Here is a 15,113-nt window from a genome sequence, read left to right as displayed (position 1 = left end):
AGTTGGGGTCGTTTTGAGAGAATTGTGGCAGAATGTGACTGGGCCACTTGTGCACGCGTGGCACGATGAGACGCGGACACCTAGCCTCCCTCTCTTTCTCTCGCTGCCACCTCATCACTCTCATCTCTCTCTTTTTCTCACTCTCTCGGTCACGCTCTCTCTCTCCTCTATCTCCACTTCTTCTTCTTCTTTCTTCTTCTCCTTCGCTTCTCTCTCGACCAAACGAACCACCAGACGAAAAAAAAGAAGACAAAACTCTCGGCCGCTCCTCTGCTCGTCACCGAGCCATCATCACCGCCACCACCTTCAATTCTTCATCTTCTTCTTTCTTCCTCTCCTTCGCGCGCCATCACCCAGCACCGAGCTCCACCGCGCGCTCCGGCCCGAGGAAGAACAGCGCCGCCGAGCCCCCGACGTCGCCACCGCCACCTCCCACTCGTCTCTTCCCTCTCTCGCCTTCGCGCGTCACCGACCGCTGAGCCACCGCGCGCGCGTGGACCGAGCGACACACCGCCGCCGCGAGCTCGCCGTGACCGCCGCCGAGGAAGTAGACGCCGGGAACACACAATCGAGCGACGAGGACACCGAATTCGTGAGAATCTCGGTAAGAACAAGCTAAACCAAATTGATTTTTTCTGAGAAATTAGGGTTTGAAATTCCAAATTGGGGATTTTCGAATCCGAGTTGATTTCAGTTAAATTGATTGGGTTTTATTGTTCATTGAACTCGATTGATGTTGTATGTAACCTGGATTTGAAGTTTTGATTCGGATTTTTCCTAATTTATCCGAAAATGATGAACTAGGGTTTAAATTGGGGGTTTTTGATTTCGGGTTCGATTTCAGTGTAATTGCTCGGTTTGTTATGTTGTTGAGCTTGTGATCGTTGTGTTAGGACGGTTCCGGTTATTTGGATTTGAGTTTTGTGGTCGTTTCCGGTCAGTTGGATTTATGTTGAGTTCGCTTGATTGGGTTATGGGTTCGGGTTTTGAGTTATGTGATATCGGAATTTGGTTTTAAGATGTTAACTCGTCGTTGGGTTCCAGGTTTGATTTACAGACATTGACGGACGGACGGGAACCAGACGAGTCGAGAGCGTTGAGATTAGCCTCTGAAGATCTCAAGTTGATAGAGTTATCGAAATAAAGCTCGATTAACTCGTGAGTTTTAAATCGCTTACAGCGTTTAAATACTCTTATATATGTACTTTCAGTATTTAAATAAATAATTTAGAATTATTTATTTAATAATGTTTATGAATTTAATTTAATTATTCATTTGGAATTCTCGGTTATTTTTAATTTCGGATTATTTAATTTATTTAAGACTCGTGATTACTCGTTGAACATTATCTCGTATCACTCTCGATACGAGGATACGCGAGTCTTGAATAAACCTCCGAAAAACCGGGGAATAATAAATTAAATTCTCGAATTCCGAACCGACTCTAATCCCGACAACGAACCCTATTATCTTTAAGTAAACTCGAATCCAATAACTAACAGATGTTCAACTCCGGATGCTAGTTCTCTCGACGTTCGACAAGTGCCAAGTGTCTCGAAGAACGTGTGAAGCAAGACATCTTCAGGAATCGTCAAGCTTTCTGTCGAACAATTCCGGGTAAGTGTGGAGACATAAGTCAACTACTTACCAAGGGTATAACCCTGTTTGTTTGCGCATATGCTTGCTAGTAAACAAGAGTAGATAAAAGCCTAAAAATGAATAAACTCGAAAGTTAAGGCTTCGGCCACTCTTGCTTGAAAACTTAGCTCGGGTTCGCCCGTTAGGTTCAAACGCTAACTTGAACCAGCCTTGTTTGCTTTGTGTGTGGTTAGACTTCTCTTCTAACTCTAGGAAGTAGGTTAGAATCGAGAGGACGGAAGAGCGATAGACTCTCAAATTCAATCGAGAGTAGAGAGTTCGAAAGTCACATTTCGAGCTTTCAACTTAAAACACTAAACGAGCTTCAAAGGGAAACAATAATTTCTTTCGGGGTTTATCCCGTCACGCTCTTCCGTAAATAATTTTAACGTGTACGCTGCTAGCTGCAGTGTACCCAAACTTTAAACTCGTGTCGGTGGTACTCACAAGTCCCTGACTTGTGCTTGGCGGGCCATGTCGGTCCGTGCGCCGAGTACTCGAAGCAATGGGTGAAGGTCGCGCATCGCGAGCTCATTGCTTGCTGGAAGACTCACCGGAAGCTGCCTTGAGCACACCGGGGCGTAGTGGGTGATGGTCGCGGTTCGCGAGCTCACTATGCCAGAGACCAGTGGCGCTGACGTCATGATGAAGGAAGTACCACTAGTGGATCCCAGACATGTGTAAAACTTAGATCGGTTAACGACTGCTGCTCGAAGTCGGGAACTGGTCTCTAGTTGGAACGGAGGTTATAGCAGTGAGGAGTGTATAACCTTGCGGGAAGACTAGTTTCTAGGATGCGCGCTCATTAGTCACTTTTAGGTGATAGCTGCATCCTGCATTCTTGTTTGCTTGTTCGCACGTCACATGCTTTGCATTGGCTGCTTTTCTTTCATAGGCTAGACTCCCGCTTGCTGAGTCATTCGACTCATAGTTTTATGTCCCTTGGTAATGTAGATAAGGGCAAGGCGGCAATGTAGACGACCGAGAAGGAAACTGAGACGGAACGCGTATCTCTTGACCTACGGGCTATGGGTTCTGGCTCGGGAAGTAGACCTCTATATATATAATGTTTTGAATAATATCGACTCTTCCTTAAATAATATCCCGTGTATATATGTAAAGTCGGGAGCTTCTATGTACATATATGTGTATGTATAAGGGTCAATATACGACTTCTAGTTCTGAAAGAAAAACGAAAAAAATTCCCGAGATTTCCGATAACCACTTTTGTTGTAAACGTTTCCGCACTTTTAATAATATCGTATTTTGTATATTATATGTTTTGTAAATTATGTATTTACTTTAAATGTTTTGTTTACATTATATTATTCATATATGTTATGCTCCCGCTACGTGATGTTGGTTCCGTCGAGTCGCGGCTTGCGGGCGAGGTGACGACGCTCGCGGGTCGTGACAAACTCCCACAGAATCGGACTCCAAAAGAACCGCACAACAATCAGAAGAAAAAACAAATTAAACCGAAAAAAAAGGCGACTACATTTAATATTTGTATCATCATTTTTTTGGCATCATCCTCTGTATATCTACCACCCATGCAGATCTAAGACTTCAATCAACTAGAAAAAGGAAATAATAAAAAATAAAACCCAAAAGTTCAAAACCATTGTTTAAGAGCTTACTCCATGACTATGTAAACATTCTCACTGTCTTCAAAGGTAAGAAAGTGAAGTGAGAGAGTTGATTACCTTAGCCTTGGGGATGACTTTGACCGCCGATGCCGCCGGAGCACCGCCGTCGCTCCCCTCCGCCGTCGCGCCCGCGCTCGGCTTCACCGCGCCGTGCCGCCGAGCCAACACCGCCTTCAGATGCTTCACCGGAGATAGCGGCGGAAATGGCCGCTTGAAGAGCCTCCTCGTCGGAGTGGTCGGAGTTTCCGTCGCTGGAGTTCTCGTCGGAGAGGAGGATTTTCGCCGGAAAAGGTAGTGAGCTGGGCTAGGCTGTAGAAACCCCCAAACAGAGACAGTGAAGAAGAAGAAGAAGATGCGTGTTTGGGTGGGGTTTTAATCTGACAGAGTGAAGAAGATGAAGTGGGAATTGGTTTGGATTTTTGGTTTAAATGAATTTTGAGGGTAAAATAGTCTTTACTCATTGGACTAGGTACTACATGTGTCAAATTTTGGGTTTTGGGCTATATTTGGTAAGTGACATTCATTTAGTATTATTAATGTCAATCTTCCCTAACATTTTAGCATTTTTATTAATTTTTTAAGTTTTAACGAAAGCATTAATTAAATTATAATCTAATCTTAAAACACCGAATAACTACACCGAATAAAGTTAAAACAATTTCGGATGGTTAAAGTAAAATTTAATTTTTTGATGAAATTTACCTTAAAATTATTTAAGTTTGTCTTTTCCCTAATTTAATGAATTACATCACCTAATAAATATAAGACATATATAAGCTCAAACTTAAATAATTTGTTAGTTTTATTAAAAGCATGTTAAGCCCAAAAAAAAAAGAGTATTCAAAACAAAATCTTTCTATAAACCAGACACTCACATGTCAAAGCAAGAAAAAGAAAGTCAATCAAGTCTTATACGATATGGTATTGCAGCATTTTCTGCTGAATAAATGGTTACAGATCACGAATCAATAATAGTTCCGCTGTAAAACCCCGACGACAAATATAAGCCTTCCATTCCGTTCCTCATAAAATAAAATAAAAAAAATAAAAAAAATTAAAGATTCTGACACCTACAGCAAGGCACATTGGCGCATCAGCTCCGGGGCATCGCAGAGCTCAAACGCTCAAATGACCATGCTTCTGCATAACTCTCTTGGTGGCCAGCGCAGCAGCCTCACTGGCACGGAACGTCCCCGTTGCCATGATCGCAGCAAACTCGGCCGTGATTTCTTCTTGTACCTTGCTCCGAGCATCTCCAAGCGGGTCCGTCACCCCGTTGCTATTACCAGTACAGCCGTTCTTTGATTCCTCTGAGGCCTTCGACGAGTGACCTTTGGATTTCGCGTCCTCGTTGGAACTTTTGGTTATATTTCCTTCTGCTGATGGTTGAATCGCAGCGGCGCTTGTGGGTAATCTTGTGACCGCCGCCGCCTGAGCCATTGGCGTTGTAGGCCTGAATTGCGGGACTTGTGGGACCGCCCCAGATCGCATAGTTGTTTCCAGGTTCTGTATCATCGGCACTGCAACACAAAGGCCGTGACGTCATTAAGTTTTTTTTTTTTTTTTTTTAATATTTCTTTCAATTCCCTAATGTGATTGCCACTGAAAGGTATGGAATATTTTTTTGAATGACTTCATTTCTCGTTTCCACTGAAATGGAAGTACAATTCACAGTAATCCTTCCAAACCAACAACTAGCTACAAAAAGCAAGAGCTTTTTCAAAGGATTAATTTACCAGTCTATTCAATTCCCTACCCTCATTAGTCATTGCCTTTATTGTCCTTTCAACCATGTTTGACTTACTATCATGTCCCGACCAAAGAAACAAAATTAAATTTTCCAACATCGATGAAAGAAATCACCACACAAATGAAATTCCCTAGTTATGAGCAAAAGCACAAACACAGAAGTCGTAAACCACTCACACATAAGCGCGCCCATTGGACTGCTCATAACTTCATTCGGCAGCTGAAGAATATAGTCAGGAATCGAAGTGCCCACCAAAAACTGAGCGACCTCGTTGCTGAAATTGTTGCAATTGTGAGTCAGCAAACTGTAGGTCTCGGCCGTGTACCGGGGACTGATCTCCTGCAAATACATCTCGAACACGTCTTTGGGCACGTGTGTGATACCCAAATCCACAACCCGCAACGGCGTTCCGTACTGAGTCGATCCAGCTGGCGAATTTTGAATGCCTCCCCCGAAATAGTACTCGCTTCCATAAACCACTACTCCCGTGTGCCTGCCACAAATCACATAAGTTTCTGTTTTTAAACCAATCATTCATATTAACAAAACATTTGTAGTGATACAAATAATCTTCGCAGGCAATCCTCGGACTCTTAAGAGGGGCTAATTAATACTTTAATTTCTTCATAATAACGGGAAGATTTGTCAAACAAATGTTATTAGTAGTAAAAAAAATATGGTGATTTAGACTGTGAATCCCATCATATACTCACCAAATTCCCTCAATGGCTTTCCCCAAAAATGTTGTGGAGAGTTGCCTAGCTAGGCCCTGGCTAAGATCATATACATTTAGAGTGACTTTGTGACCGTCCTGCAACAAGTAAGTTTGAGCCGAGTAAGTCATACAGACCTTCTAAAATTTATTTAAGACTGAGAAATGCACAAGAGTAAACAAAGTATGTAATCTTGATCACATACCTCAGCCATTATCAAAATTTAACTGTTAAGAAACTCGATTTTTTCTTCTTCGGAAACCCGCAACTTCAATAAAAATACCTCTAACTGTGATCTGAATGCTAAAAAAAAATGGAACTCACAAATCAGCAATGAATTTTCAAGTATATTAAACAGCAATGCATTGTAGCAAGCGTGAATAACAATTATGTCAAACCTGAAAGAAGAAAAAATCAAATTCGTTTTATACACGTCCCACATCAATGCAAAATTACATCTTCAAGCTCATGACGAAACAGATCAATAATCCCAAGCCCAATTACCACAGTGGTTCATCAAACATTATTAACAACACAAACGAGAATTAGCTTAGATAGAACTCAGGCAAAGCCCTCGATTTCGATCACCTAATACATCACCTTAACATCTTAACAAGAGATACAATTACGTCGCACACGAAGGGAAATTACCGTTAAAATGTGTGCAAAAACTCAAATCAGTCAGCGATCTATATTTCCTAGCAGAAAGAGGATAAAAATCGACGACGAAAGCAAAGATTATAAGATCAACAAAAGGAATCGAGAAAGAGAAATCTCACCTAGAGGAATCCGAATAATTTTTTTTCCTGCAAGTGCTCGAACGAAACGACGAGTTGAGATCAAGGGAGCGAAATGTTTTTTTTTTATTTTATAATCGGTATAGTCAAAAAGGACGTCTTTATACGACAACCCCCACATACACGGAGAGTCTAGATCCGAATTCCTTCCACGGCCTTCTAGAAGCTACTGACCAATGAGTTTTGGACACGTGTTCAACTTCGCGTCTTCTTCATACGGGAAAATTTATGAAGTTTTGAACCTAATATTAAAAAGCAAAAACAAAAAGTATTTTGAAAAAAAGCGAAAATTTATTTTTCGAAGAAAATTGGATTGGTAATGGACAGAAAAAATGTTGCAAAACAAATAATATGTTTATAAATGTTTTTAGTTTTTAAATTTATAAGATATATAAGAAATATATGTCTCGCAAAGACGAAATATATAAAGCTATATCCACAAATATTTAGGCTAAAAAAAAACGTATTTAAAGTTTTATGAAAATATTTTTATTTTTTTGATAAAAAAAATCGATACGAATGAACATCACTTGTGTTAAGGGTCCAATTTTTACAAAAAACTCACGGAACACTGTGTCTCCTCTACTTTATATATATATAGAAAATAAACGAAAAAATCTCGTATTTCGATTAAACACGGTATATTCTTAATATTTTCCCTAAATAATAATATTTTCAATTTTTAAGAAAATAATATATAGGAACGCGCGGGATTTGGAGCTCGTATACTCTATTTGGTGCGGTGCAGAGACCAATATATAAATAGTTATATGGGTTAGAGTTGGTTACAAGCTTCTTCTTTTCATTTCTTTCCCTCTTTTTTTCGTTTTTCGTCTTTTCTCTTAGTCGCACAAATACTCACTCGAACACAGAGAGCTTGGAATTTTATCGCGAATGGAAAGATCTCTTCCACTCTCTGAACTGAAAGTCGACTGAGAGACCTGAGAGGTTTGCAATTTCAATCGGCTATGAAAACGTTGACAATTTGATTCGTACATGATTCGATTTTTTTTTTCTTTATGATAATGGAATCGATGTGATTGTGGTTTGTTGGTTAGGGCTGTGTAAAGTTTTTGGTCTATGTAAAGGTGTACTTTCGTGCTTGTTTTTTTTTTTTTCCGAGAACTGTTTAATTGCGACTTTGATGATATTTGCTTCTGTTTGGTTGCTGAGAAGCCGAGAAATGAAGAACCAGAAGAAGAAAAATAAATACATCGATTGCGGACAATTTGATAAAATTCATACAATCATTTGTATAATGAAACTTGAAACATAGTAGGATAAGTAATGCATATGGCAAGATAATTCGACGTTTAACTTCCTGAAAGAAAAATCAATGTTTAATTTTAGGTTTTTGTGCTCGAGTTCAAAGTTCTCTTCTCTTCCTATGTAATGCATGTCGGATTCGTTAAGTTTATATTGTGAAGGGATCTGATCTGAAACTACGGATTCTTTGCTTACAGACTAGATTTTGCGTTTGTGTCAATCTGAAGAAAACATGGCACAGAATGATTTGGAAGCTGATAAGATGTAAGATGACATTATTAAAATTACATACATATATATACATGTCATTTTGGCTCTGCACTAAAATATATTTCTGCTGTCTGTTTTGTTTGCTGAGGCAGGTTGGATGTTTACATTCATGATTATTTTCTGAAGAGAAAATTGTACGCCTCTGCGAAAGCGTTTATGACTGAAGGAGAGGTTTCCACCAGTGCAGTAGGTAATGTTATCCTCGTCGTGTTGACATAAGCTTGTCGCATTTTTTTTCCTATGAAAGCTTGTTAAATAAGTTACTATAATCCTCCGATGTGGTTGTTTTATGCTTTCTAATTCCATTTGAAGGAATGTTGTTTGAGTTTTGCTAAAGATTGACTATATGTGAATATGAAGGAGGATAGCAGTGAACTCGGTTAATTGTTTAAATAGGAACAACCAACCTGGATTAAGACTGTTTCTTAAGGTTAGTTTGATTGTGCAGCAATTAATGCACCTCGAAGTTTTCTGCTCGAATGGTGGTCTAGTTTCTGGGATAAATTCGCCGCCAGGATAAAAGCGAAGCAGTCTGAGAATGTGCCTATGGCTGATGTTGAGGTATGGTGTTAAGTAATAATTTTTTTTTGGAATAATTTTTTCTTAATTATAACGGGAAAGAGGAACCTTACTGAAAAAAGGCATGAAGGAAATACAAGCCTAGAACGCACTAAGCCAATCTCGAGAGAGCTCTGGTAAAGAAAAATAAAGAAATTTGCAGCACAGAGAAGAAAGTCACAGGGCTATTCATCTAGTAACCCCGGTCTCACATGGCTTTTAAACAGAATTTGGCCATCTCAAAAGTACAAACATTATGAGCGTTGTGCTGGTTATCTTTGATGTTAAAGAATGAACAGCTTGTTAGTTTTGTTTTATGTTTTTTTTGATGTGTTACATTCAGACGGAACAAGATACGGGAGAGCAACACCTTCAAACGCAGAAGTCGAAACTCATGGATCTGCACAATGCTCAGAGAGATCCTAACAATTCCGCACTTGGTGGGCCTATGACTGCTATAAACTCAGAAGGAATGATGGGTCAACCATCAGGCACCATGAAAATGTACGAAGAACATATGAAACATCCTCACTCGTTTGATCCCAAGTCATCTTCAGCACTTAGCGATGCAAATAGAATGGCCCTTCTCAAATCAGGAACCAGTCATCATGGGTAATTCTGTTTTAGTTTGTAGTTACTAGCTTTTTTTGAAAATTTTCTCGTTTGCTTTTCAGTTACCTTGCTGCACTGAGTTATTCATCCTTTTTATGCCTTTCCATTTGATTCAGCCAATTGGTTCAAAGAAACTCTGGGAACACTGCTGCTTTACAACACTTTCAGGCACGTGCTCCTATGACTGGTGTATCTACTTGGACTAGAAGCTCTTTTCAGCGTCTTCTTATTGTGTTGTTTAGTTGCTCTTTTTTGTGCCTTCACATGCTTTCTTCTTTGCCAAAATTCTGATCATCTGAAAACCATAGGGCATCAAATCTGAAGTTAACATTGGCTCACCTCAGAAAAGGTTGCCTATGGAGCCTTCATCAATTCTTGGACAAGCGATTATACAGCCGAATTCTGGACTCAGTGCTGCAGGTAGTCTTCTTTACCCAGTTTGATAAAAATAAACAGGATATAAATTTGAGGAACATTGCGATTAAGAATTGATAACCTAGTAAAGTGCAAAATACGGTTTCCATTTAGAATCCTGGATGTAATGTGAAAAAAAGTTCACATGTTATTTTTTGTGTATGCGTTTTTTTTTTTTAAGAATCCGGATTTTAAAGTCATAAGGGCAAAAACAACTTATCGCAGTCCTTGTTATACACCTAAAAAACAAATTCTTTTTTCCTCAGGCTTTAATCATGGTGCTGGTAGTATACCCTCGAAGGGATGGCCCCTAAGAGTAAGTTGTACAATGTTCTTTTTCTCTTATTACATGTATCATCGTGTTGTTATTTAACTGATTTTATTCATGTGGAGATACTTATATAGTTATCATGAGTTAAATAATTATGCAGGGAATTGATCAACTGAGACCAAGCTTGGGTGTACAAGCTCCAAACCCTAATCTACCAACCCAGTATCAGTTCCTTCTGGCATCACAACAACAGGCACAAAGCAATCTTGGAAATTCAGCCAATCTTGGAGACATGCATCCTCGTCGATTTAGTGGACCGCCTAGAGGTAGCATGAGTGCAAAAGATGTCCAAACTCCAAGAAATGAAGGACCTATATCCTCCTCCTTGCAATCAAGTTCACCAAAGGTGTCATGCCGCAATAGACAAAGTTCATCCCATACATTATGTTCTTTAGAAATTCTACTCTCTGTGCCCACCTCACACGTCTTATTGTCTAGATGTGTTGCGTGTACGTTTCAATGTTTCGCTTTGTAAGGCCACATTGTCTCACTCTTGGTTCCTTGTGGGAATTTAACAGATAGAGATGTCCCACTCCCAGGAGCAACATCCTTCCTCTCAACAACAATATCAATTGCAACCACAGCAGATACCGAAGGTCATGCATTAACATCCAGTACTGATTACGCAAGTCAAGGAAAACCCCGAAAACATATGATTGCCTAATGTAGAAAACACTATCGGTTATCCTGTAAATACGTGTATTTTAGTAGTTTAGGATAATTACTCAATTATAATAGATATTATCGGGTAGTTAGGTAGTTCTATTATTTAGCTAAATATTAGCAGTTTGTTAGTAGCTTCATTATCGTGTAAACCCTCTTTTGTACGGGTATTTAATCCCCGAGCCTGGATTAATGAAAGTATCGAAGTACTTCCTAAAACTTACATGGTATCAGAGCCTGTAATTTATGGAGAATTCGACTAGCCAAACAAACACAAAATCTCTCTCGCAAATCAACAGCATGGACTCATCCAATTCTTCTGTTCATTCATCTATGCTCATCACTGGGCATAGATTGACTGGACAAAATTATATGGAATGGGCCCAGTCTGTGATGCTTGCAATCGATGGGAAAGGAAGACTTGGCTATTTGACAGGTGAAATCAAAAGACCGAAGGAAGGAGATGATGGCTTCAATACCTGGAGATCCGAGAACTCGCTGGTCACAGCGTGGTTGCTCAACTCGATGGAAGCATCAATCGCCAAGCCCCACATGTTCATGAAGACGGCAAAGGAGGTCTGGGACTCAGTCAGAGAGACGTACTCTGATCGTGAGAATGCATCGCAGATCTTCGAAGTGAAGACCAAGTTGTGGCAATCCAGACAGGGAGGCCGAGACGTGACAACCTACTACAACGAGATGGTGGCACACTGGCAAGAACTGGATCAGTACCACGACGATGTGTGGGAGAGTACAGCTGACTGCGCTCGACAGAAGAAACGCGAGGAGAATGACCGTGTTTACATGTTTTTAGCAGGTGTGAATCGCGACCTAGATGAAGTCAAAGGAAGAATCCTCGGTAGACGTCCGCTGCCATCAATCCGAGAAGTCTTCTCAGAGATCAGAATTGAAGAGAATAGAAGAAAGGTCATGCGCCGTGGTGAAGAACATGCACCGGCTGATTCGATTCAAGAAACGTCGGCCTTGCTTGTGAGAGGGAACGAGGAGAAAAAGAAACCATGGTGCGACCACTGCAAGAAATTGTGGCACACCCGAGAGACCTGCTGGAAGATCCATGGAAAGCCACCGGGATACAAGACAAAGGCAGAGCGAGCTCTTCAAGTCTCTACATCCGAGACCTCTCCAGAGCAGCGAGTCAATTCCGCACAGCTGCCATTCACCAAGGATCAGATAGAGCAGCTCCTAAAAATTCTTAAAACCACTCAAACACCCAGCCAAAATGTCCCTACGTGTTCCTTTGCACAAGATGGTAAAAATATTCCTACTTCTCTTCTAAGTTCTAAAACAAATAACACCTGGATCATAGACTCAGGTGCTTCTGATCATATGACAGGAAATTCGAGTCTTTTTTGTTCATATAAACCTTGTGCTGGAAATAGAAAGGTTAAGTTTGCTGATGGAAATCTCTCAGCAATCGCAGGAATAGGGGAAATAAAACTATCAGAATCCTTACCCTTGTCTCAAGTCCTTCATGTCCCAAATCTGACTTTTAACCTTGTCTCTGTCAGTAAAATCACAAAAGACCTAAACTGTAGTGTTGAATTTCACTCTTCGATGTGTCTTTTTCAGGAACTGGTTACGGGGACGAGGATTGGCAATGCTAAGGAACGTGACGGTCTCTATTTCCTTGAAGGATCGGACTCAAATAAAATAGGTCAAAAACCTTCTTGTTTTCAGATTATTTCCTTTCCAAATAATAATGAAGTGTATAAAATGCATTTTAGACTAGGTCATCCTAGTTTTTTCTATTTAAAAAGATTGTATCCATCTCTTTTCATTAATAAAGACCCGTCTTCCTTCTATTGTGATGTATGTGCCTTGGCAAAACACCATAAAAGTCACTATCCTACACGTGCATATACTCCGACCTCTCCATTTACACTAATACATAGTGATATCTGGGGAGCGTCTAGAGTTTCTACATTAACTGGAAAAAGATGGTTCATGACAATCATAGATGATCATACACGGGTCAGTTGGGTTTTCTTGTTGAAAGAAAAAAGTGAAGTTGAAACCATTTTTAAAATGTTTTTTAACATGGTACAAACTCAATATAATGTGAAAATCAAAATGGTTAGAAGTGATAACGGCCGAGAGTATTTTTCACATACTTTAAACAATTTTTTTGCTGAACAAGGGGTAATTCATCAAAGTTCATGTGTTGACACGCCTTCTCAAAATGGCATAGCAGAACGAAAAAATAGGCATCTTTTGGAAGTAACACGAGCACTAATGTTTTCAGCCAAACTTCCTAAATACCTTTGGGGAGATACACTCCTTCATGCCACATACTTAATAAACCGTATGCCTTCAAGAGTATTAAATTTTCAAACCCCTATCAATGTTTTCCAGCAGAACTTTCCAAACTCTCGGTCCATTCAATCAATTCCATTGAAAATTTTTGGTTGCATTGTGTTCATAAAAAACCCGGACAGATCAGCAAGCAAATTAGACCCTAAAGGTCAAAAATGCATTTTCTTAGGTGTTTCATCGACTCAAAAAGGATATAAATGCTATAATCCTCAAACAAAAAAAATGTTTATCACAATGGATACAACATTCTTTGAAAATGAATCATTTTATGATGATCATGTTGAGGGGGAGAATATAAATAGAAATTCCAAGTGTTTAGAGTTTCTGCATGAGAATGAACAGCCCTCTATGCATAACAACAAGCCAAACATTGTGACAAATAATAATCTGGAGTCTGATACTGTTTCTATATCAAACTCTAGATTATTATTTGAACAAGAAAATGGTAATAAAGGAAAGGAAACCTGTGAACAATTAGAAACTCTAGAACAACCTGATCTAAATGTTGAAATTAATACACCCTCAAGATTAACCAGGGAAGGACATACTCGGAAAATACTAAGTCCTTTTGACAAATTTTATAAGAGAAAGATTCCGGAAATAGAGGAAGTCAACGTCTCCCCGGCAAGCCATGAATCCGAACCACAACCAAGTGATGAACAAGGTACTGTTTTCAATAATCCTTCTGAGTTACCTATAGCTCTTAGAAAAGAAAAAAGATCTTGTGCTAAATATCCCATATCTGCCTATGTCTCTAACAACCGGTTATCACTCTCTTTCTCAAATTTTACCACAAATGTTTCCTCTATCACTATTCCAACCAATATCCAGGATGCTCTATCTAAACCTGAATGGAAGGCAGCAGTTATGGAAGAGATGAGGGCACTTGAGAGGAATCAGACTTGGAGAATTGAAGAGCTGCCCCGTGGAAAACCTACAGTCGGCTGCAGATGGGTTTTCACGGCCAAATTCAATTCAGATGGGAGCCTTGAGCGATACAAGGCAAGGTTGGTCGCGAAGGGCTACACACAGACATACGGTATCGACTACACGGAGACGTTTGCCCCAGTAGCAAAGCTGAACACTATTCGGATCCTGTTGTCAGTGGCTGCAAACTGCGAGTGGCCGCTCAACCAATTCGATGTGAAGAACGCCTTTCTCAATGGAAAGCTGGACGAGGAAGTCTACATGAGCCCTCCTCCGGGTTTTGAAGACAGATTTGGCTCGAAGATTTGCAAGTTGGAGAAAGCGTTATATGGGCTCAAGCAGTCTCCACGAGCCTGGTTCGAAAGGTTTACTCAGTTTGTAAAACGAGAAGGCTATAACCAGGCTCAATCCGACCATACCCTTTTCACAAAACACTCGAAGGAAGGAAAGATTGCAATTCTCATCGTTTATGTAGACGATATTATTCTCACAGGAAATGATCAAATGGAGATAGAGGTGTTGAAGAAGAAAATGGGGAAAGAATTCGAGGTGAAAGACTTGGGCGAGATGAGGTACTTCCTAGGAATGGAGATTGCGAGGTCAAGACTAGGAATATCTGTGTCACAACGAAAGTACATCCTTGATCTTCTCAAGGACACCGGAATGAGCGCTTGCAAACCCGCAGACACTCCCATTGATCCTAATTTGAAGCTGGGTAACATAAAAGAAGGGGTCCCGGTTGACAAAGCTCAATATCAGCGTCTTGTAGGTAGACTTATCTACTTGTCACATACTCGACCTGATATCGCATTTGCTGTAAGCATGGTGAGCCAATTTATGCACTGCCCGTTTGAAGAGCACCTTGAAGCAACCTACAGAATTCTGCGCTATCTGAAGAGCTGCCCCGGAAAAGGCTTATTATTCAAGAAAGGAAGCTGCAAAACAGTGGAAGCCTTCACTGACTCAGACTATGCTGGCTCGGACGTGGATCGCAGGTCTACTTCGGGGTATTGCACCTATGTGTGGGGTAATCTGGTCACGTGGAGAAGTAAAAAACAGAGCGTAGTGGCTAGAAGTAGTGCGGAGGCTGAATATCGATCAATGGCCAATGGCGTGTGCGAGCTGTTGTGGATTAAAAGAGTTCTCGGAGAATTGAAATTGGAGATAAATCTGCCTATGAAACTATTCTG

The 15,113-nt window shown here is 40.3% G+C and overlaps 2 protein-coding genes and 1 long non-coding RNA gene across 5 annotated transcripts in view; 2 read left to right on the top strand and 1 right to left on the bottom strand.

Annotated features, from left to right (window-relative positions):
- Positions 1-160: 160 nt before the first annotated feature.
- LOC149388117 (uncharacterized) lies at positions 161-3,054 on the top strand. 2 transcript variants are annotated; one of them, XR_016300875.1, is made up of 4 exons: positions 161-604; positions 1,045-1,158; positions 1,525-1,618; positions 2,594-3,054. It is a non-coding gene; the product is annotated as an uncharacterized LOC149388117 (long non-coding RNA). The 2 variants fall into 2 exon arrangements; XR_016300876.1 differs by lacking the exon at positions 1,525-1,618 and having other exon boundaries at positions 168-604.
- Positions 3,055-4,125: 1,071 nt separating this feature from the next.
- On the bottom strand, positions 4,126-6,631 carry LOC149388116 (PPPDE putative thiol peptidase family protein). 2 transcript variants are annotated; one of them, XM_089624592.1, is made up of 5 exons: positions 6,531-6,631; positions 5,957-6,054; positions 5,752-5,849; positions 5,215-5,531; positions 4,126-4,808 (listed from the first exon to the last, which is right to left on the bottom strand). In XM_089624592.1, the coding sequence occupies exons 2-5, from the start codon at positions 5,963-5,965 to the stop codon at positions 4,405-4,407; spliced, it is 828 nt and encodes a 275-aa protein (XP_089480718.1). In that variant the 5' UTR covers positions 5,966-6,054; positions 6,531-6,631; the 3' UTR covers positions 4,126-4,404. The 2 variants fall into 2 exon arrangements, with proteins under 2 accessions (XP_089480718.1, XP_089480719.1); XM_089624593.1 differs by having other exon boundaries at positions 5,957-6,047.
- A 733-nt stretch (positions 6,632-7,364) lies between these two features.
- Positions 7,365-15,113, top strand: part of LOC149388115 (transcriptional corepressor LEUNIG_HOMOLOG-like) — a 12,509-nt gene continuing 4,760 nt past the window's right edge. Inside the window, exons 1-10 of the mRNA XM_089621628.1 lie at positions 7,365-7,496; positions 8,012-8,078; positions 8,177-8,274; positions 8,533-8,645; positions 8,986-9,254; positions 9,371-9,422; positions 9,563-9,674; positions 9,935-9,984; positions 10,100-10,345; positions 10,518-10,595. Of these exons, the coding sequence (XP_089477754.1) occupies positions 8,047-8,078; positions 8,177-8,274; positions 8,533-8,645; positions 8,986-9,254; positions 9,371-9,422; positions 9,563-9,674; positions 9,935-9,984; positions 10,100-10,345; positions 10,518-10,595 (1,050 nt within the window). The 5' untranslated portion in view covers positions 7,365-7,496; positions 8,012-8,046. The remainder of the gene's footprint in view (positions 7,497-8,011; positions 8,079-8,176; positions 8,275-8,532; positions 8,646-8,985; positions 9,255-9,370; positions 9,423-9,562; positions 9,675-9,934; positions 9,985-10,099; positions 10,346-10,517; positions 10,596-15,113) is intronic.

This window comes from Urtica dioica, chromosome 8 (assembly GCF_054948205.1).
Source record: "Urtica dioica subsp. dioica isolate 48M chromosome 8, U.dioica_male_clone48M_v1_H2, whole genome shotgun sequence".
NCBI lineage: Eukaryota > Viridiplantae > Streptophyta > Magnoliopsida > Rosales > Urticaceae > Urtica > Urtica dioica.
The sequence above is the reverse complement of the archived record's forward strand: the minus strand, read 5'-3'. Positions and strand labels throughout refer to the sequence as shown.